This window comes from Protopterus annectens, chromosome 5.part0 (genome assembly GCF_019279795.1).
Source record: "Protopterus annectens isolate FY-2018-M chromosome 5.part0, PAN1.0, whole genome shotgun sequence".
Taxonomy (NCBI): Eukaryota; Metazoa; Chordata; order Ceratodontiformes; family Protopteridae; genus Protopterus; species Protopterus annectens.
Window position 1 is genome coordinate 875824745 of NC_056735.1, and position 26062 is coordinate 875850806.

Below are 26062 nucleotides of genomic sequence, written 5' to 3' on the forward strand. Positions count from 1 at the left end.
TCAGCATTGACATCTAGGAACAAAATCCAAGCTATAAACCAATTTGTTCTTCCTGTCCTAATTTACAGCTTTGGAGTGATTGATTGGCCCCAAAACATGCTGGATAGATTAGATATTAAAACAAGAAGTATGCTTCATGCTCACCAAATTATCTACAAAAACCAGTGCATACCAAGATTACTTTTTCCCCGTTCCAAAGGGGGGATGGGCCTCCTTGAAATTGATTACATGTATAGGTCTGCAATCATGGGACTCCACACATCTGCTGACCTCACGAGACCCAAACATAATAAAAGTTCTGAAAAGTACAGTTTTGTACCTACCATAAATGTAGATGTTCGAGTGCTAATACAGCTGCAGTCATAACAGATGGGTTCTCCTGCCGTCAGGCGGGTCCTTGGTTGGCCGAATTCCAAAGTCTAGGTCCGGCATCGGTTGTAGTTGCCTCCTCCCTGACATCAGTGCGACAGGGGGTATAAAAGAGCCAGCCGACGCCATTTTCTTCCGTTTTTCTTGCCCCAGATGTCAGGTGCCCCCAGAAGGAAGGCAATACATAAATTTGTGTGATAAAGCAATGCAATAAAATTCAAATATAGTAGTGCAAGCAAATACATCCAGAATGAATACCCCAATCAGGTAGCATGAGTATAGTCCTGTCCCAAGAGGGGAAGGAGGGAGGGAAACCTGGACTGCAGCTGTATTAGCACTCGAACATCTACATTTATGGTAGGTACAAAACTGTACTATGTTCATCGTGCATACAGCTGCAGTCATAACAGATGGGTAGAATCCCAAAGCTAAGAAAGGGGTGGTAGGCACTAGGTGGAACTAGGAAGAGCCAGAATGCCCTGCAAGACTGCAGTGGCAAAGCCCGCTCTAGATTTGGAGTATAATGGAAGGTGGTAGTGCTTGGAGAAGGTATGCACAGAGCTCCAAGTGGCTGCTTTCAAAATATCTTTGGTAGGAACTCCTCTGAGAAAAGCTGCAAAGGTAGCCGTGGCCCTTGTGGAGTGAGATCGGATGCCTGTAGGTACAGTTTTGCCGTGAAAAGAATAGCAAAAGCGAATGCAGTGGGCTATCCATTTTGAGATAGTCTGTTTGGAAATTGGCTTTCCTTGTACTCCTATAGCATAGGACACAAAGAGCTGATCTGATTTCCTGAAAGGCTTTGTTCTGTCCAAACAGTAACGCAGTTGCCTGTGGATGTCCAAGGAATGTAGTAATCTCTCCCCTTTGTTTTGAGGATTAGGATAAAAGGTAGGTAAGTGTATAGCCCGATTCAAAGCTACCCTGGATACCACTTTTGGCATAAAGGATGGGTTGGTTCGTAAGGAAACTCTGTCCTGATGGAAGATGATGAAAGGCTGCACAGCCATGAGAGCTTGTCGTTCCGATACCCTACGAGCTGAGGTAATAGCCAGAAGGAAAGCTGTTTTCCAGGACAAATATTGCAAATATGATGAGGCAGCTGGTTCAAAAGGAGGCAAAGTCAGTTTTTCTAGAATGAAATTGAGATCCCAAGCAGGTATTGGTTGTTTCCTTGGGGGTTTTAGATTCTTAGCCCCTCTGAGGAACTGTCTTAAGAGGGGGTGAGAGAATAGGGGTGGATCAGTGTTGTATTCTGCAGAAATGGCTGAGACATGGATTTTGATGGAGGAGAAAGTCCACTGCTTAGCAGCTCAGCTAGATACTGTAATATTTGAAGTAAATTCAGTTTTCCAGGATCCAGGCCCTTTTTCTCATTCCAGACAAAAAATGCTTCCATTTTGCGGAGTAAGCTTTTCTGGTAGACGGCCTTCTGGCCTCCAAAATGACATCCTGCACCTCCTTGGAGAGTAGGGTCTGTTGTGATGCTAAGGAATCTTCCATGTGGCTAGATTGAGTGTTTTCAGCTGATTGTGAAGAGTTTTGAAGCTGTGCTGAGTCAGAAGAGGAGGCATTAGAGGCAGGGTCCATGGTGGGGAATGCGTCAGGCTTCTCAGGAGTGGGTACCAGTGTTGTCTTGGCCAATCTGGTGCAATGAGAATCATCTTCGGTCTGTCTGCTCTGGTTTTTAATAGTACTTTGGGCAGCAGAGGAAGAGGTGGGAAGGCATAAACTGTCATTGATATCCAACTGAAAGAGAGAGCGTCCACTCTCCAGGCCTTTGGGTGAAAAATCCTTGAGCAGAATTTTGTCAATTGGTGATTTTCGTGGGAAGCAAAGAGATCTATGTCTGGCCTTCCCCATGCTTGAATTATCTCCGTAAAAACTTGAGGATGCAACTTCCATTCGTGTGGATCCGTCATATTTCTGCTTAGGTTGTCTGCCAGCGTGTTTTCCTTGCCTGGCAAATACTGTGCTTGTAGTTCGATTTGTAAGTCCATGACCATGTTCCAAAGTGACATGGCCAGTCTGCATAGGGGGTAAGAATGGGTTCCTCCCTGTTTGTTTATGTACCACATTACTGTGGTGTTGTCCGTCCTTATCAATAGTTGACCTGGTTGCAGGGGGTCCTTGAAAGCTATAATAGCATTTATTACTGCTAGCATTTCCTTTTGATTGATTTGTAGGTGTTTTTCTTTTTGGGAACATTTGCCCTGAATGCACCGATCTGTCATGTGCGCCCCCCCAGGCATAGTCAGAGGTGTCTGTTGTGATGACTTGCTTTGTTTGAGGCTTGCTGAATGGGAGACCTGTGTTTGCTTGGCATGCTTGAGCCCACCACAGAAATTCCTTTTGAAGACAAGGAATTAGTGGTATTATTGTTTCCAGGCTGTGGCTGTGTTGAAACCATAGGTTTTTCAGGTACCATTGAAGTTTCCTCATATGCAGCTTTGCACATGGGATTAATAAGATGCAAGATGCCATGAATCCCAGAGCCTGCAGGATTTTCCTTGCAGTCAGCCTGGTGCAATTTGCTAGTGTTCTGAAGTATTGAGTTAGTTGCCCCTGCTTCTCTGGCGTGAGGTAGGCCCATCTGGGTGTTTGTGTCCAAGTTGGCACCCAGGAAAATTATTTTCCGAGAGGGTATTAACCTTGATTTCTTTTTGTTGACTGTGTATCCCAGAGAATTCAACACCATTATTACATAAGCCAGATGTTCCAGTAAAATGTGCTTGCTGTCCGCTTGGATCAGGCAGTCGTCCAAATAGGGGTATATTTGTATCCCTTGAAGTCTGCAGTAGGCAATTACTGATGCCAGGCATTTCGTGAATACTCTGGGTGCAGTAAATAAGCCAAAGGGCAACGCAGATAATTTATAATGGGTTGAACCTGCAAGAAATCTGAGGTATCTTCTGCAATTTTGTCTGAGTGGGACATGCAGGTATGCCTCCTTGAGGTCCAATGTTACCAGCCAAGACTCCTTGCCCAGCATGGGAAGAAGCTGCTGTAGCGTGAGCATCTTGAATTTTGGTACGAGTAGAAATGTGTTTAGGATGGATAGGTCCAAAATAGGTCTCCAATCTTTTCCCTTCCTTGGTACCAGGAATAGTCTGGAATAAAAGCCCTGACCTTGTTCGTGCGAAGGTACCTCCCGAATAGCTTTCATGTCTATAAGATCTGAAATTAGTCTTTGTGCCTCTGCCCTTTGATTGTGTGGCAGGTTTGGCATGCCTCTCATTTTTGGATGGGTGTGAAAATGGAATCTGTAGCCTCTCTTTATAATGTCCAGGATCCATTTGTCTTTTGTGACAATATGCCAATTTTTTGAAAATAATGCCAGTTTTCCGCCTAATGGTGCTGCCATTTGAGTCTTGCTTGGCATGCAAAGGGGAAAGTCATTGGGCTTGCTTTCTGAATGGTTGCGAGTTATCCTCACCACCTCTTTGTGTAGGAGCTTGCCATTGTCTGCCTCTAAACGATCCTTGGGATTGCCCTCTGTCACTCAGGCGCCTGTATCTACCTCTTTGTGGTCTGTCCGTGGCTGGAAAGGACCAATTTTTGGAAGGCCAATTTCTACTGAAACGTGGGGGTTGTACCTGTAGAAAGTCTTTCACTGTTCGCATTGATTTAGCCTTTTCCCTCATTTTCCTTAATACCTCCTCAGCATTAGCACCAAATAATACATATTTTATTTTATTTATTTATTTTACATTTGTTGACCGGGTTAGTCTAACTGGATACATATCCATTTTCAGCAGAGACCCGGGGAGAAAAGCTCCACAATAAAAACAACACATAGACTTACATACAGATAAATTCTTAATAACATAATGGAGATAGACACAAATTTACATACAAATAAATTCACAATTCCATGATATGTAAGTAACAGAAATATGGATACGTTAAGCAATGGAGAGGATTAAGATTATAAGCTCAGAGGAGAAGGATGAAAATTTTTTTCCCACAAATCGACCCTAGTAATTATGAGGTGAGGGCAGTCCAAGTGGAACTAGAATCCTATAAACGTACAGAGATAAAGGCTTGGTGATTAGAGGAGATACGATTGTAGGGATCTAGAGCAATGAGAAGAGAGAGAGGCCATTAGGTAATACCATGTGGGTGGTATGCGACTTTTAGGATTAGTCAGGATTTGCACAAGGACACAGCCAATGAGCCTTAAAGAATAATTTAAGATTAATTTTGAAATGGCAGAGAGGGGTAGTTAGTCTTCGGTTATTAGGAAGGGAATTCCATAGCTTTCCAATGGAATTGGCATAAAGAGCATCACCACCCGAATTTTTAGATTTCGTAGTTTGTACCAGGATACTATTTGAAGATCGAAGGCAGTTGAGATTAGAGTAGGGGGTCAAGAGTTTATTCAGTGAGGGGGTTTTGTCGGGTTCCTTAATTATTTTAAATGCTTCAGTAAGTTGGTTAAGTTTGAGAAGATTGGGCAGTTCTAACCAGTCTAGTTTCTTTAGGTTAAGGCAGTGATGAGTACGGTAAGGTACTCCTGTTACAAATTTGGCAACATGGTTATAAGCAACAGAGAGTTTATTAAGCTCACTTTTATTGAGGAAGGATAGTACCGGAGAGGCATACAATAGGGTGGAGAGAAGGTGTGTACGTGCAATGGTTAGTTTGGTATTAGGAGTTAGAAAGTTCTTAATTCTGTACATGGTACCAAGTTTCTTGTTTACTGTCTTTATGGTTTGACTAATGTGCATATCAAATTTGAGCTTGTGATCAACAGTAACACCTAGTAGTTTGGTGTTGGTGACAGGCTCGATGATGGTGCCGTTAGTGGATTGAACGTGAAAGGTCCTATTATTAGAATGTGGAGGGTGTTGCCCTATTGGATTTAGGATGAGTTTCCGATCCTTTTGTAGAGGGGCATCTAGTAATTTGGCTTTGACATGATCTGGTAAGGTTTGTTCCTTGAGCCAGGCATGCCTACGTATGCCTGATCCTGTAACAGCAGCTCTACATGAGGCCTCTAGAGCATCAAAACCATATTGTAAGGTATGCTTACCCACTTGTTCTGCACTATGCATCAAATCCTGCAACTCCTTCAAGTCTGGTTGTTCAGGTTGTGACATTTTACTTTTCAATTGTGATAAAAACTGTTGGTACTTTAGCATATGGAACTGACAGTTTAATGCCCTCATGGTTAAGGTGGCCGAGGTATATACCTTTTTTCCCCACCTTTCTAAGGATCTGGAATCTCTCTCGGAAGGCAATGGATTTTTAGCAGTGGAGGCCTTAATTCCCTTGGGGCCCTGTGAGAGTTTCTGGGTCAGCAGCATGGCTTTTGTATAGAAATTGGTGCGAGTCAGGAACCCTGTAGTACCTGTCAGGCTTGACTGGAGCTGGAGGTAGAGAATCCGGGTTAAGGCAGGCCTCCGAGTACACATCATCTAGTATGTCCAAGACAGGAGGTATAGCTAGAGGCCTGTGCTGAGGTAGCAAGAGAAATTCCCTAAGCCTTTTCTTGGAATCTGAATAATTTTGGCCTTCCCAGTGGAAGTGTTCCCTTAAGGTATGCAAAGTTTCCCCAAATGAGTAATCCTCTGGGAGGGGAGACAGAGGGGATGGACTCCTCAGCATCAGAATCTTCAAAAGGGGAGTAAGACTGTTCCTGTTCATCAGAATGCTCTGAAATAATGGAGCCCTGATCAGAGGAGGGGGATTCTTCCTCCACTCTGGGCCTTTTGTCCGGGGGGGGGGGGGGGTTGTGAACCCCTGATAAGAGTAATCAAATCCTCAGCCATTTTAAGCATCTGTTTTTTAGGCATGGGGCCTGGAGATGGGCCTTGTATAGCTGGTCTCTTAGAATGCATGGCTGCTTTAGACTTAGTGTAAGCCTTGATGGAGAAAGAAGAGGAAGGTCTGAAAACACCTTGAGAGGAGGTAGACCTGTCCACATTTTGAGATTCACCGCCAAGTGTGGCGTCAGTATCTGTAGTCGGGGTGTGGGCCGAAGAGCCTGCGACCTCGGACACAGGAGACACCGCCAAAGTAGAGTCATCGGTAGTCAGGGGCTGCGTAGGTGCCTCGCTGAGAACCGGACCACGTGTAGTCAGCTTTGGCGTGGTGTCGGTAGAGGCAGCGGACCTCATGTGTCGGTCCTTGTCTTTGCGTTTTTAAGACAAAACTGGAGTCGGAGTATCCGACGACATAATATAGTTAAATTTTTGGCCAAAGTAATGCTGGGTGAACTCCGCCCGACGCTTAATGGTGCGTTTATTGAAAGTAGCACAAAAGCGACAGACAGAGAACGTCGTGGTCTGGGCCTAAACAAGGAATACAGAGGGAATGGAAATCCTTATGCGGTATTTGCTTCCCACATGAAATACAATTAACTTTGTCTGACATCGGTCTGAGGCAAGAAAAGTTTCCCCAACGGGGTACTTAGCTTTCAAGAAGACTTCGGTTGCAAAATTTTCATAATTTCAGGAGCTGGCCGACCGGCACTTGAGAACTGCTTCTGCTTCGGGCACCGCGCGGCAAGAAAGACTGAAGAAAATGGCGTCGGCTGGTTCTTTTATACCCCTGTCACACTGACGTCAGGGAGGAGGCGAATACAACCAATGCCGGACCTAGACTTTGGAATTCGGCCGACCGAGGACCCGCCTGACGGCAGGAGAACCCATCTGTTATGACTGCAGCTGTATGCACGATGATCATGAGGAGAATAAATCTGAGAGGACTTCTCTGCTTAACCTAGAAGAAGCATATCGGCGTTAAGCAGGAATGGAAATCAAACCAGAATCAGAGAAAAATCAGGCAGCAACTGAATGTGCCAAAAAAACAAAAGAAAGAATATAAGGTGAAGGACCAGATGAGAAGGCAAGAAATGTGGAAAATGCATAAATATAGCTGCAAGTACAGAAAACTTCTGGAAGAACCTCGTGTTGATAAGGAACGAATGCAGGAATGGTTAAGGAGAGGTGAATTCAAACCAAGAAATGAAAGGTTATATTAGTGGCTCGGCAGTAGGTTACATACACACGTTGGTTTACACAGTCCATTGAACATGTGGGAGAAACAGAAATGCAGGTTTTGTAAAACCGAACTGGAAACAGTTGCACACCTTGTCGTTGGCTGCGACCTACTAATGGCAGAAGGACTGTACACTGACAGGCATAATAATGTGGCAAGACTGTTGCACTGGGGATTGTGCAAACATTATGGTTTTGAAGTGGCTGAAAAACACTGGAAACATGAGCCACAAAGCATCACAGAAAAAGTCTACATCACATGGGATCATCCACTACCAACAATTCAAAAGATAGATGCTAGAAAACCGGATATAGTGGTCCAGGAAAAGAAGACAAAAGCATTAATCATCGAAATCGCTACACCCACCGACTACAGTATCCTGCGCATAGAGAGAGACAAAGTTATAAAATATCAGGATTTGCAATCAGAAACGAGAGCAATGTGGAAGAAAGATACCCAAATAGTTCCAATAGTAGTAGGAGCAATGGGTCTTATACATATATAAAAAAAAATCTTATTTAGATATATTCTACCAATACATGTAAATCCGTATGAATTGCAGGAGTCATTACTGGGCATGTTGCGGATGTTGCAAACAGCACTTTTGGCTGACAGAGAAACAATACTAATTTCATGAACTTTAATCGTACTTTGACTTAGGAATGGGGTTCATTCCTGTCACTGCATCAGAAACCTAAAAGACTTGGAGAAATTAAAAAAAAAAAAAAAAAAAAAAAGAAAGAAAGAAAATCTTTCAAAGGGACTATAAGAAGCCAAACTTTGCTCAGAATCCGAAACCTAGAAGAGAAAAAAGTCATTTCTTCACAATCATTTTGTGGTTCAATATCTTGAACCTCTGCAGAGAATGAAGAATCCCTTTTTCTTTTACCAAAAACACCACAACTGGAAGGGTCAAGAGTCTGAACTAAAAAATGTACTAAACCAAATTATTTACAACTGTCCAAAATAGACAGGAGAAGACGGTGTCTAACTTCTTGCTTCTTTCTGACAGGAAATTCTGAAGCAAACCTACTCTGGACGGGCACTGCAGACTGGCTAGGAAGACAGGTACTCTCTGCTCCTACTTCCAAAACTGATAGGAGTGGTTCTCCCTTGCTTGCCAAAGGCACGCCAACAGCTACAGCTGATGTATCTAACCTCTGGTCCACGGTAGCTGTAGGGACTACACCACAGGGAGACAAGGAAAAAGATGAACAGTCCAAGGAACCAGAAATGGCTACACAAGTCTCACTCATTTGCAAAAGAGGCACTTTAGTAACTTGCTGTGGTGGCAAACTCTGGTTATTTGTGGCTAGAAGAAAAGGAACTTGCAGGCTGTGCCATAGTAAAGATGAAAGATGCCAAATTCTTAAGAAACCTGGCAGCAGTAGTTTGTAAAACAAATTAGTTATAAAAACAGTGTAAAGCAGTCTAACACCAGCCTCCTGTAGTAAATAACTTAAGGAAAAAAAAAGTTTTAATTAACTAACAATTTTTCCGCAAAAGTAAAAAGTAAAAGTTCCTCAATAAAAGTTACTTAAAAGGTCATGTGTCAGTTTACACAAAACCTTTTTCCTAGCTTAAAATTAGAATTTCAACAGAAACAATTTCAGTTTCTGTCACAGGTTCATGCATTAGTACTAGGCTAACTGCCCTTGTGTGCCATTTTAAGCCTAGCCAATTAACCCATGCGAGAATCAAACCCTGCACCTTGTGTCTGTAAGGTACACACTTGAACCACAATCCCAACCTCCCATCCAAAACTTTAAAAAGTGAAGTGCCCCAGCAATGGAAATGGCTAGCCGACCACTGATCTTTGAAAATTTGCAAGTGGAGCATTTATTGGCAACAGAAAAGCTCTGTAGAGCTTGGCACCAAAACTAATTTTTCTTCAGCTCAGTTCAAGCTGAGTAACTATTTGCACACATGAAAGTTGCCCCTGAAGCTTTGGAAGATTGCCTTGGTAGGATATAACCCACACAGCTAGGGCTACTACAGCCATGACAAATAAGATGAACTTTGACAGTGACATGGAAGTAGCCACAGGAATCATCTCAGAATAGTCCTTTTGAGAAGAGTCCTTAACACAGGTGTGGGGGTAGCCACATTCTTTGATTTCCTGTCCTTGCCTATTTAAGTGGTACAGTGTGAAATTTTCTGCTTAAAAACCTCAGCTTTGGCCGGCTAAGAACTAGCTGTATTCAACTGGACGTATAAGAGAATTTAAGTACCTTTATCTGCACTTTTTTCAAAAATACAGTATTTAAATTGATTTTAACTGTGTTGCAGGAATATTAACTGAACTGGAAGTTTTGACTCTGCTCTTCAGTTAGTCCCACCCACCCTCCATGTTTTTGTTTTGGTGTTAATCTTAGTGGCCATGAAACTGCCCGCCCCTCTTGTAAATTTGTGTTTGGATACTCCTCCTAGGCCCATCTCATTTGCTCACTCAACTGAGCGCAGTGAGATCATATTCTGATTTCAGGCACTCCTACTGTGTACAATGAGAGCATCTGGGAAACAGAAAAAAAAATTAAGCTTGTTTCCTGCCTTTCCTGTTAAGTGGTATAGACTATTTGTAGGCTTCTGAGCCCCCAAGCCCTTCTGTGTTGGAGGGAAGCCTTCTAGCTTAGTTTTTTTTTCTTATAACTAGCCACTCAAATCTGTTTCTTTGATCTCAGCACTTGTTCAGGAAAAAAAAAATCATCTGCTTTTACTGTACTTGTGTTTCTACCTACTTTATTTTACTTTTGCATCATCTTAAAAGTACTCAATTGTATTTATTACTGCTTGGTGTAACTCATTCTAAGCCTTTTGGTTTAAACACTTGGGCTTCGGACCAGTTGTTTTGCACTGAGAGGGTTTGTGGTCTGCACTGTAGTGGCAGAACAGGTAGCTTACATCCTTCTAGGTTGGGAACTGCTGATTGAGGGCTCAGTGTCTGTTATTCTAAAAGAATATTAATTCTGGTTTAAGCACTTGGGCTTTCAGGCCAGTTATTTTACATTAAGAGGGTTCGTGGTCTGCACTCTTGTGGGAGGAGAGGCTGGACTCTGCCCTTCTGAGCTGGGAATTTCTGGTTAAAGGCTTATAGTGCATGCATATCTGAACTGCTTCTTACTGAAGTTGTTGCGCCTTGTTTGCTGTGGCATAGACTGGATTCGGGACTGCTGGATCTAGCTTTGTTTGTGTAACTTGAGCACTAATCCAGGCATTCTCTAAAGTATTCAATTGTATTTATTACTGCTTGGTAGCAACTTGATTAAAGTGTAGCTATCATTCCAAGTCTTTTGGATTAAGCACTTGGGCTTCAGACCAGTTGTTTTACATTAGGAAGGTTTGTGGCATGCACTGATGCACTGTGGTGGCAGGACAGGTAGCTTTCATCCTAAGTTGGGAACTGCTGATTGAGAGCCCAGTGTCTGTTATTCTTAAAGTGTATTATTTCTGGTTTAAGCACTTGGGCTTCAGGCCAGTTATTTTACATTAAGAAGGTACGTGGTCTGCACTCTTGTGGGAGAAGAGGCTGGACTCTGCCCTTCTGAGCTGGGAATTTCTGGTTAAAGGTTTATAGTGCCTGAATATTTGAACTGTATCTTACTGAAATTAGTACACCTTGTTTGCTGTAGCATAGACTAGATCCAGGCCTGCTGAATCTAGCTTTGTTTATATGCTTGTTGTTTGTTTGTTATTTCCCTGGAACGCTAATTCCACCTAATATGTGGCTTCTCAGCACTTCTGTGGATCACTAGTGATATCTGCATTGCTTACTGTTCTTATTTCCTTGTTTCACTTGAAAGAAAGTTACAGTTTTCGTTTTTGCATTTAAGTTACCTGTAACACAATGCACTTAAGTTACCTGGCACTTGCTCACTAAAGCAATTATATAAGTCAGCACTAAAAATTAAAAGCACTACACCCTCACTCCCCACTGGCCCTTGTTTTCAATTATAAAGGAATTCCCAATATTATTCTAGCATGTCCAAAGGTCAGTTGTCAATCTCCTCTCCGGTCCAGCTGGTGAATCTGGGAATCTTGAGGCAATGTTACAACTGCCTCATGTACACAGACAACTCTCTCCTCCTCCCAACAAATTCCAACACGTGAGAGATGCAACCATATAGCCAAACTGGAGGCTAAGCTCTCTCAACTCAGTACTGGCATAACCAGTCAGGAGGAGAAGGAAACAACACTCACTACAATTCCAGTCTCACATAGACCTACCACGACAGCAAACCAAACACATAATCACACAAAACATACTCGGAGGCTCTAAATAAAGATCTGCCTAAGCAGCAGAGACCTCCAAAGCAGACACCCAAGCAACCGCTACCCCAAAACAAAACACGTGCAACGCATATCTCACAAAGCCAGTGTGCCGAACAGTCACAGCCCTTAAGACTAAACAACACACCTGATACACTTGTAATAGGTGACTATAGTCAGGCACACTGACGTCCCGCTCACCAGGCTGAACAAGGAGAGAGTCACGGTGAGCAGCCTGTCAGGCGCTAGGATCCGCCACATAACACAAGCACTCAGGTCACTCCAAGGCAAGTACAAATATGACGCAGTCATTGTCCATGCTGGTGTGAACGACCCGAGACGTACCTCCCTGGACTACATGGAGAGACAGAGGACCTCTCTGAGCATGTAGCCCAGGCCGGTATGACCCTGACCTTGAGTAGCATCTTACCCTCACCAAGAATGAAGCCACAATATGAAGACAAGATGATCAATTTCAACAATTGGCTTAAGTACTGGTGTCATTCAAAGGGGATCCAATGCGTGTCAGCTTTGGATGATATGCTCGACAAGCCACGATGCTTCGCTAGGGACGGCTTGCACCTGTCACCCCTGGGCTTTCGGATATTGGCAAAGGCTCTTGCTACCCCCATAGTGCCTTTTTTAGGCAAGGCTCAAAAGACAAACCCACCTCCATAGGTATCACAAGGGATAAGAAACTAAGAGTAATGCTACTCAACGCCAGAAGTCTAAACCTCAAGATGCATGCACTCGAAACTCTCCTTAGCATGGAGAACATAGAGATCTGTGCAGTAACAGAAACCTGGTTCAGGGCTCCCGAGAGCACCCCAGCACTACCAGGTTATACCTCATACCATGCTTTTCGGCCCCAAAACTTGGACCGAACCACAAAAGGAGGGGGAGTATCGATATTCAAAGATACCCACACCTCCAGGTTGGTGGCAAAGCACGAAGCATCAGAGACTATCCATGTGCAACTAACAGTGGGTAAAACTGCCTTCCAGTTTATAGCCTGCTACAGACCACCCTCCCAAACTCAGGAACCCCACTCGGCCTTCCAGAGAACACTGGAAAATATGAAGGTCTCTCCAAACACCATTACACTGGGCGACTTCAACTACCCAAACATAGACTGGGAGCATTACTCTAGCTCCAACACCCTAGCCCAAAGGTTCCTAGAATTTATAAACTCAAATGCTATGGAACAACTTGTTACCACTCCCACAAGAGGGGAAAACATACTGGAACTGATCATCACCAACATGGGGACTCTATGCTCCAGACCAGAAGTGTAGCCCTCACTGGTAAGATCAGACCATAAACTAATCTCACTGGATATTCACATCCCGACCCCAGAAAACCACAGTAAAAAAACTTCTCTAAAGCAAATTTCACACTCCTCAAAACCGAGGTGGAATCCTTCAAAGCCCCCGGGCCTGTGGAAAATACGGCCCAGACCGCAGAATCCTTTATAAACGCATTCTATGAACACCTTCAGGAATGCATGGATCATGCGATCCCAAATAAAACCAAGACCCAATCCTCCAAAGGCAGACGTCCTGTGTGGTGGACCCCAGCCATAAACAAACTAAACAATAGGAGGAGGAAGCTATTAAATGACAGAGCAAAATCCCAAAAAGGGAAGGCATCACTGAACAGTATTAGCAAAAAACTATGGGCACTCATAAAATTGTCTAAGGCCAGCTTCGAGAGAAAAATTGCACAGGACACTAAGGATAATCACAAGGCTTTCTTTAGTTATGTTAGGAACCTGGGTGGTAATTCCCAGATCTGCTCAGAATTAGTCCAAAATGACAAAAAATACACCGAACCCACAGACATTGCCAACATCCTAGCTGACAGGTTCATCGCAAACTTCTCACCCCCCCCTCCACCAAAAGGGCAAATATCTATCCCAGCAGAGTGCTGCCCCCCTGACATCTCAAATGCTCAGGTAAGAGCCACCCTCTCCAAAGCAAAAAACACAGCATCAATGGGACCAGACGGTGTCCCGGGCTGCGTCCTACATGAACTCCAAGAAGAGCTAAACCCAAACATAAAACTACTGTTCAATCTCAGCCTTACTACAGGATATGTGCCCAAAGAGTGGCGTACAGCAACAGTGGTGCCTCTCCATAAAGGTGGTGCCTCAACGGACCCTGGAAACTATCGCCCCATAAGCCTGACTAGCTTGGTCTGCAAAGCTATGGAAAGGATCATCATGGACCTCATAAATAAAGATATCGGGGACCTACAGACACTGGATCCTACCCAGTTAGGCTTTGTTAAGGGCAGATCCTGCCTCTTAAACCTGGTTGATTTCTTTTAAACAGTCACCAAGGCCATTGACAAGGGGGAAGGTGGTCCACACAGCCTACCTGGACCTCACAAAAGCCTTCGATACAATACCCCACTCGGGCATTATAGATAAGCTCACCAGCTTAAATATAAACCCCTATGTCACTAGATGGATTGTAAACTGGCTCAAGGACAGAACCCACATGGTTAGAATTGCTGGAGCCATGTCAGACTCCAAACCAGTTACAAGTGGTGTCCCACAAGGCTCAGTCCTGGGACCTCTCTTGTTCGGTATATATTTCTCGGAGGTACAGGCCAACACGGAAGGACTGTGCCTGACCAAGTTTGCAGATGACTGCAAACTGGGCGCCATAATAGACTCTCCAGCCGACACAAGCATCCTCCAAAACGGCCTCATAGAAACAGACAACTGGTGCCAGAGCCATGGCTTCGAGCTAAATGCCAAAAAGTGTATAGTCATCCCCTTTGGCAAAAACAAAGTGCCCACAAAATTACCACATAGGTGGTAATCCATTAAGTACAGAAGAAGTAATTAGGGACCTGGGGACCCAAGTTAATAGCAATCTCTCATTTGACAACCACGTGGCCAAAGTGGTTAGAAAAACATTTTATATAGCCCACCTAATCATGAAGGGATTCACATCTAGATCAGGGGAGGTCATCATGCCTCTTTACTCATCCCTCATCAGGTCCATAATTGAGTACAATGCCCCTTTTGGGATGTACCTTACCAGACACCTGCAGCAACTGGAAAGACCCCAAAAGTACCTCACCAAGAGAATCAAAGGGCTCAAAGAGATGCTATATGCTGCCCGGTTAAAGAAACTCCAGCTCTACTCAGTGGCATACCGCCTGTTCAGAGGCGATCTGTGCCTGACGTATAAAGCCATGTCCAACCCGGAATTAATGGACATGCTGCACCTCAGAAAAATCAAAATCCCATCGAGCTACGCGCTCGAGAGACTTGAACCTCAGCACTGAAATAAATAGGACATGCTGGAGGGACAGATTCATAACCCAGAGGCTCCCTTCACTCTGGAATAAAATTCCAGTCCAGGTTAGGCAGAGTCCCTCACTGACTTTCTTAAAGAGGAATCTTGAGTGGATGGGAGATCGTAGGTTTAGCCCGGGTATCACTTCTGTGTCACTGTTAGACAGAAGCACAGTATACTAACCTCGAAAAAGGGCACAGCAAAATAAATTTAAAATGGGTGGCGAAAGCCAAACACATTCTGGCTAGGCTTATAAATGCCCTAGGGCAGATAGCCTAGTATGAACCTATGAACATACCTGGTTCTGAACCTTTTACCTTCATAACAAATCATCCTGCTTTGCTGGCCATCTCTGAAGAAACACACTGCTTGAGGTGATACAGGCATGTAGATTTCATGCTTCTTATTCCTTTTCCCCAAAGGAAGTTGCTTTGAAGTGCCAAATCTTGTGGCATTTTTTGTGACTGGCACCAATCAATGAAAATACAAACAGGGGCAGTTTCAGACTAGTAAGAAAGCTTCAGCAATTTAGGCAGTAAATGGAATACTTTCAAGTGGCATATATTAAGAGGAGACAAAGTGTGAAAGCAGCAAAAATAAGGGGGAGTACAAGGGCTGGGTGTGACTCTGTATAGCATAGTGTGTGTGTGAGACATAAGGAGTGCTGAAGAATAATGGCTGATCTGATACTTTTCCAGCAAGGAACTGCATACTGCAATATTACAGAAACTGTACAACGCACAATCTTTTATGTTGCATTTGGTAACAGCAAAACATCTGAACAATAACCACCAAAAAACACACAAGTAAATCTACCTTTTGAGACTAGAAGACAGCTGCCAGATATCATCAGGATCCATTCCTGCAGGATCTTTCTGGTGAGCCACTAAAAAGATGCTTTTCTCCTTGTAAGATGTGTAGAGTGTCAAGATACCCATCATCACAAAATATGTTCAAAGGTAGTTAAAGAAACATGTCTTTCACTGCATAGCTATTGTCAGCCAAGTTTTTACAGCCTTATGCTCAGTGGATAAAAGTGACTTGTTAGAAAAAAACATTGTATTCACTGCATGCATATTGCAAATTAGCACATTTGATACACATCTTTACAAAGTATTAATGCAAAAACGCAGAATATACACACTGATTTACTAATTTTACATTATCAGTCCTGGCAAGGATATTAGAGGCAGAGTTAATACATTTAAGTTTTATTAAAAAAATTACCACGGCACTAAACAATTACCCAATTTTATGTCCTACACAAATCTCTTCAACAGGTTTCTTTATTCTCACTGGGGTTTACCTAGCCTATCAATTGTAAATTTTGGTCTACTCTTTTTCCTCTTCATAACCTCATACATCTTGGCTGTCAGTTATATTTCGTCTTTGTACCCAAGCATACTAATGTTTTGGTTTCTGCCCAAGGGTACCCTGACAGTATGCAAAATAATGTATTACTCTACTACCTTGTCAACTCACATTTCACTACTAAAACTTTTTATACATCTTTACATGTACTTGTTCTTCAAAAAATACATTAGTTTCTGAAATGCTTGCATAACCACACGCAACATTATGATGTACAATTTGCTTATTCTATTACACACAATGTCCTGTATCTGAGCTTTTCTGTCCAGGCTTGCACTAAAAATGGGTCACAACTCATCTGCACAACTAACACAACACAGAGGACTCGAACCGAGTCCCTGATCATAACAGTACAGTTGTGTACACTTACCATAAGTGTAGATGTTAGAATGTATTCACTGTTGCAGTCCTAACAAATGGGTTATCCGGCTCCCTGTAGCAGTTGGCCAAAATACCAAAGGTAAGTAAAAATGCTGTTGGTTGTAAAAGACGTCATCTTTCCAACATGAAGGAATTAAGAATTTTTCAGCTATGGTTGATTTTGCAGCTGAAACTATCTATGATGAATTTAATACTAAAAGATGAAATATTAAGTATAATTTAACTAAGAATGAACGGCAAGCCATTAAAGGGCTGGCGGATAATAAAGAAATAATATTTAAACCAGCTGACAAGGGTAATAAAATTGTACTTATGCACTATACCCAATATGCCAAGATGCGTTGGGAACACTTAAATGATAGGAAAACATATAAGAAATGTAAGATGAAACAATATGAACAAGCAGTTAAACAGTTTGAAGATTTATGTTATAAGGGGTATAGATTAGGGTATTTTTCAAAGGACGATATAACTAAGAAATTTTCAACAAAAGGATGTGAGGTAGCAAAATTTTACTGTCTACCGAAAATACATAAGAATCTACGTTGCCCACCAGGTCGCCCGATTGTATCAGCATGTAATTATTTTTCTCACAATATGGGTCTATTTTTACATAGTTTCTTATACCCTTTTGTGATGAAACAGTCTTCATATATTAAAGATAGTTTTGATTTTTTAACAAAAATATCGTCAATAACATGGACTTCAGATATGTATTGGTTTACAGCAGACGTTAAAAGTTTATACACAAGCATAGAACAAGGACATGGTTTGAGAGCTATAGAGAAGTTATTAGGTGACAGCCCTTTGTCATCATATATTACAGAGCTTATAGGATTTTGTCTGAAGAATAATTATTTCAGTTTTGATGGACAATTGTTCCATCAACTTAGGGGCACAGCAATGGGGGCAGTTTTTGCCCCCATGTATGCTAATGTTATGATGAATCTTTTTGAAGTTGAATTTTTATATAGGACAGAATTTTTTATAAATAATGTTGTTAGGTATTATCGTTATATAGACAATTTAATTTTTATTTGTAGGGGTGGAGAAGAAATATTTAAATTTAAGGATGATTTACAAATAAATGAATTTGGTTTGAAATGCGATGGTTTCCATATAGGCAATAAAGTCAATTTTTTGGACATAACCTTAGAAGATAGCTTGAATGGCAATATTGTGACAAAGATATTTTGAAAATTTGAAAATGAATTACATTTACTAGATGGGAGAAGTTGCCATCCACCACATCTTATAAAATCATTGCCATACGGCGAATTTATGAGAATTAATAGGTTATATAACCATAGTGATGAAATTAATAACGAATTACAGAAAATAGCGCGGCTATATATAAATAGAGGTTATGACGCTCAAGAGGTGATGTTAGCATTAAATAATATAAAATAAACTAATCAAGATATAAACGAGATACAAAAGAAACACAATAAGAAAACATATACATATTCCTTGAGGGATGAACCAAGAAAAACATATATGGTTATGACTTATGATTTACTTTCATCAGAAATTAGTCATATGATGAAATATTATTGGAATTCATTACTTAAATATAAAGATCTAACACAAATTTTTCCTAAGAACATAACTTTTTCGTATAAGAGAGGAAGAAATTTAAGAGATATGTTAGTTCATGCAGGTTTCTCCACTCCAGGCTTACATTTAAACGTTAATATTGATGTAAAACTAAGGGGTACATTATCCATGTGGGAAATGTATCTCTTGCAAGTATGTATGCAAGACATTTAAATATATTAATGGTAAGAAATGTTATCCTATGGGACAATTTTCATGTAATACTGAAAGAATTGTGTATGCATTAAAGTGTCCCTGTAATATGTTTTATGTTGGGGAAAGTAAACGGGCTTTTAAAACAAGGTTGCAAGAACATTTGAGAGATATAAAACATAAAAAAATAGAAAGTCCTCTTGCTACACATTTTAAAGATTTTCATAACAGTGACCCTAAAGGTTTGTTAGCAACAGTTTTAGAAAGTTTAATTATAAATGAAAATGAAGAAAAAATTAAATGCAAGTTGTTATATAAAGAGACAGTTTTTATATTAAAGTATGACACTATGGCACTTAGAGGTATGAATTTGGAATGTAATTGGAAAGTTTTTTTTATGATTAATTGTATAATTGTTAATTGAAAGATTTGATTATTTTATTGATCTGTGTATAAAAATGTTTGAAAATCAACTGATGTTATTCTCCTGGAAGGCGAAGGCTGAGGCGCTAGGGACTTGTGTGCAATAAACCTTTGGTGTTGGATCTGTGGATGTTGTTTTTGAAAATATTTTGCTTCTTTTGCTGATAGTTCGTTGGTAACCTTCTGCCCAAGGGTACCCTGACAGTATGCGAAATACTGTATTAATCTACTACCTTGTCAACTCACATTTCACTACTAAAACTTTTTATACATCTTTACATGTACTTGTTCTTCAAAAAATACATTAGTTTCTGAAATGCTTGCATAACAACACGTAACATTATAGATGATGTACAATTTGCTTATTCTATTACACACAATGTCCTGTATCTGAGCTTTTCTGTCCAGGCTTGCACTAAAAATGTCACAACTCATCTACGCAACTATCACAACACAGAGGACTCGAACTGAGTCCCTGATCATAACAGTACAGTTGTGTACACTTACCATAAGTGTAGATGTTAGAATGTATTCACTGTTGCAGTCCTAACAAATGGGTTATCCGGCTCCCTGTAGCAGTTGGCCAAAATACCAAAGGTAAGTAAAAATGCTGTTGGTTGTAAAAGACGTCAGGGCGTCCGCTACAAAAGGAGGCAGCCGACGTCACTTCCTCAGTCTTTCTTGCCATAACAGTCAGGAGCCCCTAGAAAATAAGGCTTAAACCAAAAAACAATTTGGCAAATAAATTATGCCTATACCTCAGGAAAAGAAAATAGAAGACCACAAAAAGGGAGAAAGGAGGGAGGGAAACCAGGACTGCAACAGTGAATACACTCGAACATCTACGTTTATGGTAAGTGTACACAACTGTACTATGTTCATCATGTTTCACTGTTGCAGTCTAAACAAATGGGTTGATTACCAAAGCCCAGAGAAAAAAGGGAGGAGGAACTAACAGCATCAAGGGTTGGAGATAATGTCTTGCAACACCACAGTGGCAAACCCTGTCCTGGCTCTGGAAAACAGAGGCAAATTATAATGCTTCGTGAAAGTGTGAACAGAAGAGCATGTGGCAGCCTTCAAAATGTCTTTAGTAGGGACACCCCTTAGAAAGGCTGTAGAAGTGGAAGCTGCTCTAGTAGAGTGGGTCCTAACCCCTTGAGGTGGAGCTTTGCCATGAAAGGAATAAAAAAGTAATGCAATGTGCAATCCATTTAGAAATGGCTTGCTTAGAAATAGCTTTGCCCTGGGTTCCAGGGGCAAAATTGACCAATAACTGTACTGATTTCCGAAGGTCCTTAGTCCTGTCCAGGTAAAACCTGAGCTGTCTGTGCACATCCAACTGAATGTAGGACCCTTTCATCTCTATTGCGAGAATTAGGAAAAAAGGTAGGAAGGTGTATGGACTGATTAAGAGTCAGGCTGGAAACCACCTAAGGCATAAAAGGAGGGGTTAGCCCTCAGAGAGACTATCTGCATGGAAAATAAGAAAAGGCTCCACGGCCAAAGCTTGCAGCTCCGAAACCCTCCTTGCTGAAGTTATAGCCAAGAGGAAGGCGGTCTTCCAAGAGAGAAACCTTAAATCTGTAGAGGCAGCTGGCTCAAAAGGAGGAAGAGCGAGTTTCTCCAGAACAAAATTAAGATCCCAGGCTGGAGTAGGTGCTCTTCTGGGAGGTTTTAAACTGCAAGCACCTCTGAGAAACACTTTCATGAGGGGATGAGAGAAAATGGGCTGTTCAAGAGAACAATGAACAGAGATGGCTGAAGCATGGATCTTGATAGAGGAAAAAGAAAGACCACCCTGAAGCAAGTCAGCCAGTATTTCCAGGATCAGAGGAAGAGAAGGTTGAGAAGCAGACTCCCCTCTAGCCTGCATCCATTGAGAGAACCTTTCCCATTTGCCAGCATAGGATTTCCTAGAGCTAGGCCTCCTGGCCTCCCTCAGCATGTTAACCACCTGTTAGGAAGGGGAGGAAGAAAAGGAAGGAGTCATACAATGAGCCATGCTGCCAAATGGAGAGACTGAAGATGAGGATGTAGAATGTTTCCCCTTTCCTGAACCAAACGATCTGGCTTCAGAGGGAGATGCCAAGGAGGAAGATGGGAGAGACTGTGAAGCAGCTGATACCAATGTTGTCTGGGCCAATCCGGAGCTATGAGAATAGTCCTTGGACGTTCGTCCCTGATCTTCACCAATACTCTGGGAAGAGGAGGGAAGGCAGGAAGGCGTACACTGACAGCAACATCCAAGGGAAGGACAGAGCATCCACTTTCCAGGCTCTGCTGTGCTGCTGTCTGGTGCAAAAGAGAGGTAGCAGATGGTTGTCTGGGGCGGAGGAAAAGATCCACTAGAGGAGTGCCCAAACGTTGAATGATGCTGAAAAAGACTGCTCTGTTCAGCTGCCACTAGTGAGAATCCAGGGTTTGCCTGCTCAACTGGTCTGCTGAAACACTGAGCCTTCCTGGAAGAAACTGAGCTAGGAGATGCAGGTCCAGGGATGCATGCTGCCATGGACCAAAGATTCATGCTTTGCCTGCATAGGGGGTAAAAGCAAGTCCCTCCCTGCTTGTTGATGTACCACATGACAGTGGTGTTATCTTGTCCTGACAAGCAGGGTCCATGGAGAAAGAAGATGCTTGAAAGCTAGTAAGGCCTGCTGAACTGCACTAGATTTATGTGCAGGTGTATCTGCTGGGAGTTCTAAAGTCCCTGTATGCATCTGCCATCTAGGTGTGCTCCCCAGGCATAGTCCGATGCGTCTGCACTCAGAACTTGAGTGGCAAGAGCTGTCCGAAGAGGCATGCCTTTGTTTTGCAGACAGGCTGTTGCCCACCATAGAAACTCCGCCTGCAGAGACGGAAGCAGAGGAATCATCATATCCAGGTCCTCGTGTGTTGAAACCAAATGTTCTTGAGGTACCATTGCAATTTCCTCGTATGCAGTCTTGCATATGGAATCATGAGAATACAAGATGCCATGAATCCCAGAGCTTGCAGGTAGCTGGGACAGGCTTGCCAAGTCCTTGAAGTAAACTGAAAAAGAGTTGTCTGCTTCTCCTGGGTGAGATGTATCATCTGGGCGGTTGTGTTCAGACATGCTCCCAGGAAGGTTATCTCCTTGGATGGTACCATTTTCAATTGTTCCACATTGAGAGTGTAACCCAGGGAAGAGATAAGAGTCTTTATGAATTCCAGATCCTTTCCTGAGAACTTGCTTGAATCAGACAATTGTCCAAGTATGGGTAAATCTGAATCTTTTTCTGCCTGCAAAAAGCAATGACTGGGGCCAGGCACTTTGTGAAGACTCTGGGAGCAGTATATAAGCCAAAGGGCAGTGCAAAGAACCATTAATGTTGCTCGCCCACTCTGAAGCGAAGGTACAGCCTGCAACTTTCCCCTGACAGGAATATGCAGATAAGCCTCTGAGATCCAAGGTCACCAGCCAGGAATCCTTTTCTAGCAGTGGTAGCATAGGATGCAGAGTGAGCATTTTGAACTGTGGAATTACTAGAGAACAGTTCAGAATGGAAAGATCAAGGATAGGAATCCAGGTGCCTTCTTTTTTTTGGAACTAGGAAAAACCTGGAATAAAAGCTCTGGCCTACCTGCTGAGTAGGAACCGATTCTATTGCTCCCAGATGAGAGAGGCAAAATAGGTTTTTCCACTTCTGCCCTTTGGCTTGGAGGAACATCCGGGAATCCCTTGGGAGCTGAAAAGGTGCAGAAAGAAAACTTGTGCCCTAGGGACACCATTCTGAGCACTCATTTGTTGTCTGTGATGGTGTCCCAGACATCTGCAAAAAGGGTCAACTTTCCCCCTAAAGGACTCGCAAGCAAGAACAGGTAGAAGTTGTAAAAAGTCAGTGTGTTTTGATTGAGATGCAGGCTTGGAGCTTTCCCCTTTAGAAGTGGAAGTCTGCCAGCGCCTAGACCTTTGGGGGTAGCTCCCTGTCCCCTAGAAGATTTGTAACCTCTAGTCCTGGAACGGTTCTGTCTGCTATCAGGAAAGGTCCAACTCTTGGAAGGGTAATTCCTGCTAAACCGAGTGGGTTGAACTTGCAGAAAATCCTTAATAGTTTGCATGGACTTGGCCTTATCCTCCATCTTCTTCAGTACCTCCTCTACTTTGCTGCCAAAAAGACTGTATTTATGCAAACGTACATCCAAAAGCTTAGCCTTGACAGGTTCTGGAAGAGGCTGTTCTCTGAGCCAAGTGGTCCTTCTAATAACAGATCTAGTAGCTGTAGCCCTGCTGGAGGCCTCAAGGATGTCAAAACCACAATGCTGCTGGAGGCCTCAAGGATGTCAAAACCATTGCTCATTGACCAGACTGGTGGAATTCTGTAAATCCTGCACGTCTTTACTCTGTCAAAAGAGGTACACTTGCTATCCTAGACTTAATAGCCTCCAAGGTGCGCTGCTGGTACTTCAGCATATGAAACAGACAATTGGTAGCCCTAATAGCTAGGGTGGCAGAGGTATAAACCTTCTTGCCCCACCTATCTAGGTTCCTAGACTCCCTGTCCGAGGGAACAGGATTTCCTGGTAACAGTGGCCTTACCTCCTTTAGGGCCCTAAGAAATAACCTCTGGATCCATCAACGGATTCCTGAAAAGAAAGATGAGAATCAGGGACTCTGTAGTACCTGTCAGCTTTCCTGGGAGCAGGAGGAACCGAATTTGGAGACAAGGAGTTTTCCATAAAAACATCAACAATAACTTATAACGCAGGGACAATAGCAACAGGCTTATGTGGAGGTAAATCCAAAAACTCCCTAATCAGTTTCTTGCATTGGGGATAATCCTGACTTTCCCATTTAAAATGTTCTCTGAGGGTATTTAAAGTATCACCAAAAGAGAAATCCTCTGGAGGAGAAGCAGAAGGGATGGACTCCACTGCATCTGAATCCTCAGAAGGGGGAAAAGGCCTGAGAAAATTCCTCTTCATCAGCAGAAATGCTGGAAGAATCAGAACCTGAATCGGACAAAACCTCAGGAGAAACATCCCTACTCCTTTTAGGAGGAGGAGACTGAGAAAAGAGAGTCAACAAATCATTAGCCATTTTAACCATTTGGGATTGAGGGGAATGAGAAGCAACTGAAGCCTGCTTTTCACAGGCTTATGAATGGAAGATTTACCTGCAAGTCTGAAGGACTCGGGAGGCCTGGCAACCACCGAAGGTTGCATCAGAGGTTGAAGGAAGATGTTTGCTGTCAGAATACAAAACGGAGGCCCCAGACACTGGAGTCAGCTTAGCTGTTCTGGCTCCAGCAGAAGAGGCGACCGACGACAGGTCGGAAGGCACAACGGAGGCCGAAGGCGCTAAGGGACTCAATCAACGCCTGCGGTTGTACATCTGCGGACTGCAAAGGCGTCTCACTGGCTACCGCCTGACTGACTAACAACTTAACCTCATCTGAGGACTTAGGTTTCTGAGGCCTATCTCGGCCCTTAAGTTTCTTCGGAACATACGAAGCCTGAAGACCGGCAGACGCCATACCAACGAACTTGGGCCAAACGCCAAAATGCCTAGCCAAAATCTTAGCCCGAAGACCAAAAGTACGCGGATTAAAGGAGGCACAGAGATCACACTTGGGAACGTCGTGGTCAAGGCCTAAACAAACAATGCAATAGGAATGAAAATCTCTATGGGGAATCTTCTTTCCAGGCAATTTAAGACAATTAACTTTTTCTGACATTTGTTAAGGCAAGAAAAAAAGAGGATCCCCAACAGGGTACTTAGCTGTAGTAGACTTCAACACTTGTAGTCTGAAACCAACAAAGGTAAACTGCCAACAGACACTCGTGCATGAAATGCTTCTGCTTCGGGTTCCGCGGCAAGGAAGACTGAGGAAGTGACGTCGGCTGCCTCCTTCTGTATCGGACACCCTGATGTCTTTTACAACCGACAGCATTTTTACTTACCTTTGGCATTCTGGCCAACTGAGGGCTACCAGGAGCTGGATAACCCATTTGTTAGGACTGCAACAGTGAAACACGATTATCATTATGTTACAAGCCATTAATGCTGAGGCATGGAACAAAATGAAGCTCAAGCAGTGAATCTTGACATCTACATCTAGATCACCAACTTACTATCATAATACTTAGTACATGGAGCTTCAGCTACTCCATGGACTACTAGCTGCAGGAAAAATAAAAAGGAGTTGGAATATGCAGGGTTAATGGATCTGAAAGCTATACACATAATGCTGCCACAAACACAGCAGAGAAAAGCTAATTGTACATCTCATACGTTAACTGTAAAAAGATGTTAAAACGTTTTATTTCAGAATGTCTTGTGTGTGTGGGAGACTGATGTGTTTTACTAATGTTAAATCATGTTTCAGCTTCTTACAGCTGTTCTGTGGTGGTCACTTGTGTGCCCTAGCAGAAGATTAGAGCATAACGGTCAAACTCTTGCATATAAACAAAAGTTATACTGAATAAAGTGCCATGACTACACACAAATTCCTCAGGGGGAGGAATGGCATGACAGTAGAAACTGTCAAGGAAACTGACAAAGTACAGTTGTGCAAGATGAACTTACCATAACTGCAGATGTTCAAATAATCAATGCTGCAGCCACCTTAGCTATATGGATAGATTACCTTAGCTAATGACATTCGTGAGGTGGGAAGAGGAGAATCCAGGAGCCCCTGGAAAATGGTTCTAGCAAAGCTTAATCTGGACCTAGAGAAGGAGTTAAACTTGCAGTGCTTTATAAAAGTATAGACAGAAGACCAAGTAGCAACTTCTAAATACTTCTACAATCCAACCCTTTATGAAAAGTCATAGAAGAAGTCAAGGGTCTGGTATAGTGGGACTTGAACCTGCCTAGAATAATTTTTTTGTGGTAGGAACAACAAAAAAATAATAGCCTGAGACAACCATTTGGAAATCTGTTTTCTCACAGGTTGTTGTTAGCCTTACATTTATAAGAAATGAACAAATGATCTGAAGGTCTGAAAGATTTAGTTCCGTCAAGATATTACTCAAGTTCTCCGTAGACATCCAAGGTATACAATATCGTTCTTCCCTCATTTTTAGGTTCATGAAAGAAAAACAGGAAGATGGATAGCTTGGCTTAAAATAAACTCAAATTCCACTTGGGCATACAAGGACTAGTTCTTAAAGAAACAATGTCCTTATAAAAAAATGAAAATTGGCAGACTCCTCATGAAAGCTTG

General features: G+C 42.5%; 1 protein-coding gene across 2 annotated transcripts in view; it reads right to left on the reverse strand.

Moving 5' to 3' along the window:
• SPCS2 (signal peptidase complex subunit 2) overlaps positions 1–26062 on the reverse strand; it is a 278999-nt gene that overhangs the window by 67207 nt on the left and 185730 nt on the right. For both annotated transcript variants that reach the window (XM_044072674.1, XM_044072673.1), the window contains exon 4: positions 15765–15899. In XM_044072674.1, coding sequence (XP_043928609.1) covers positions 15765–15899 — 135 coding nt within the window. The remainder of the gene's footprint in view (positions 1–15764; positions 15900–26062) is intronic.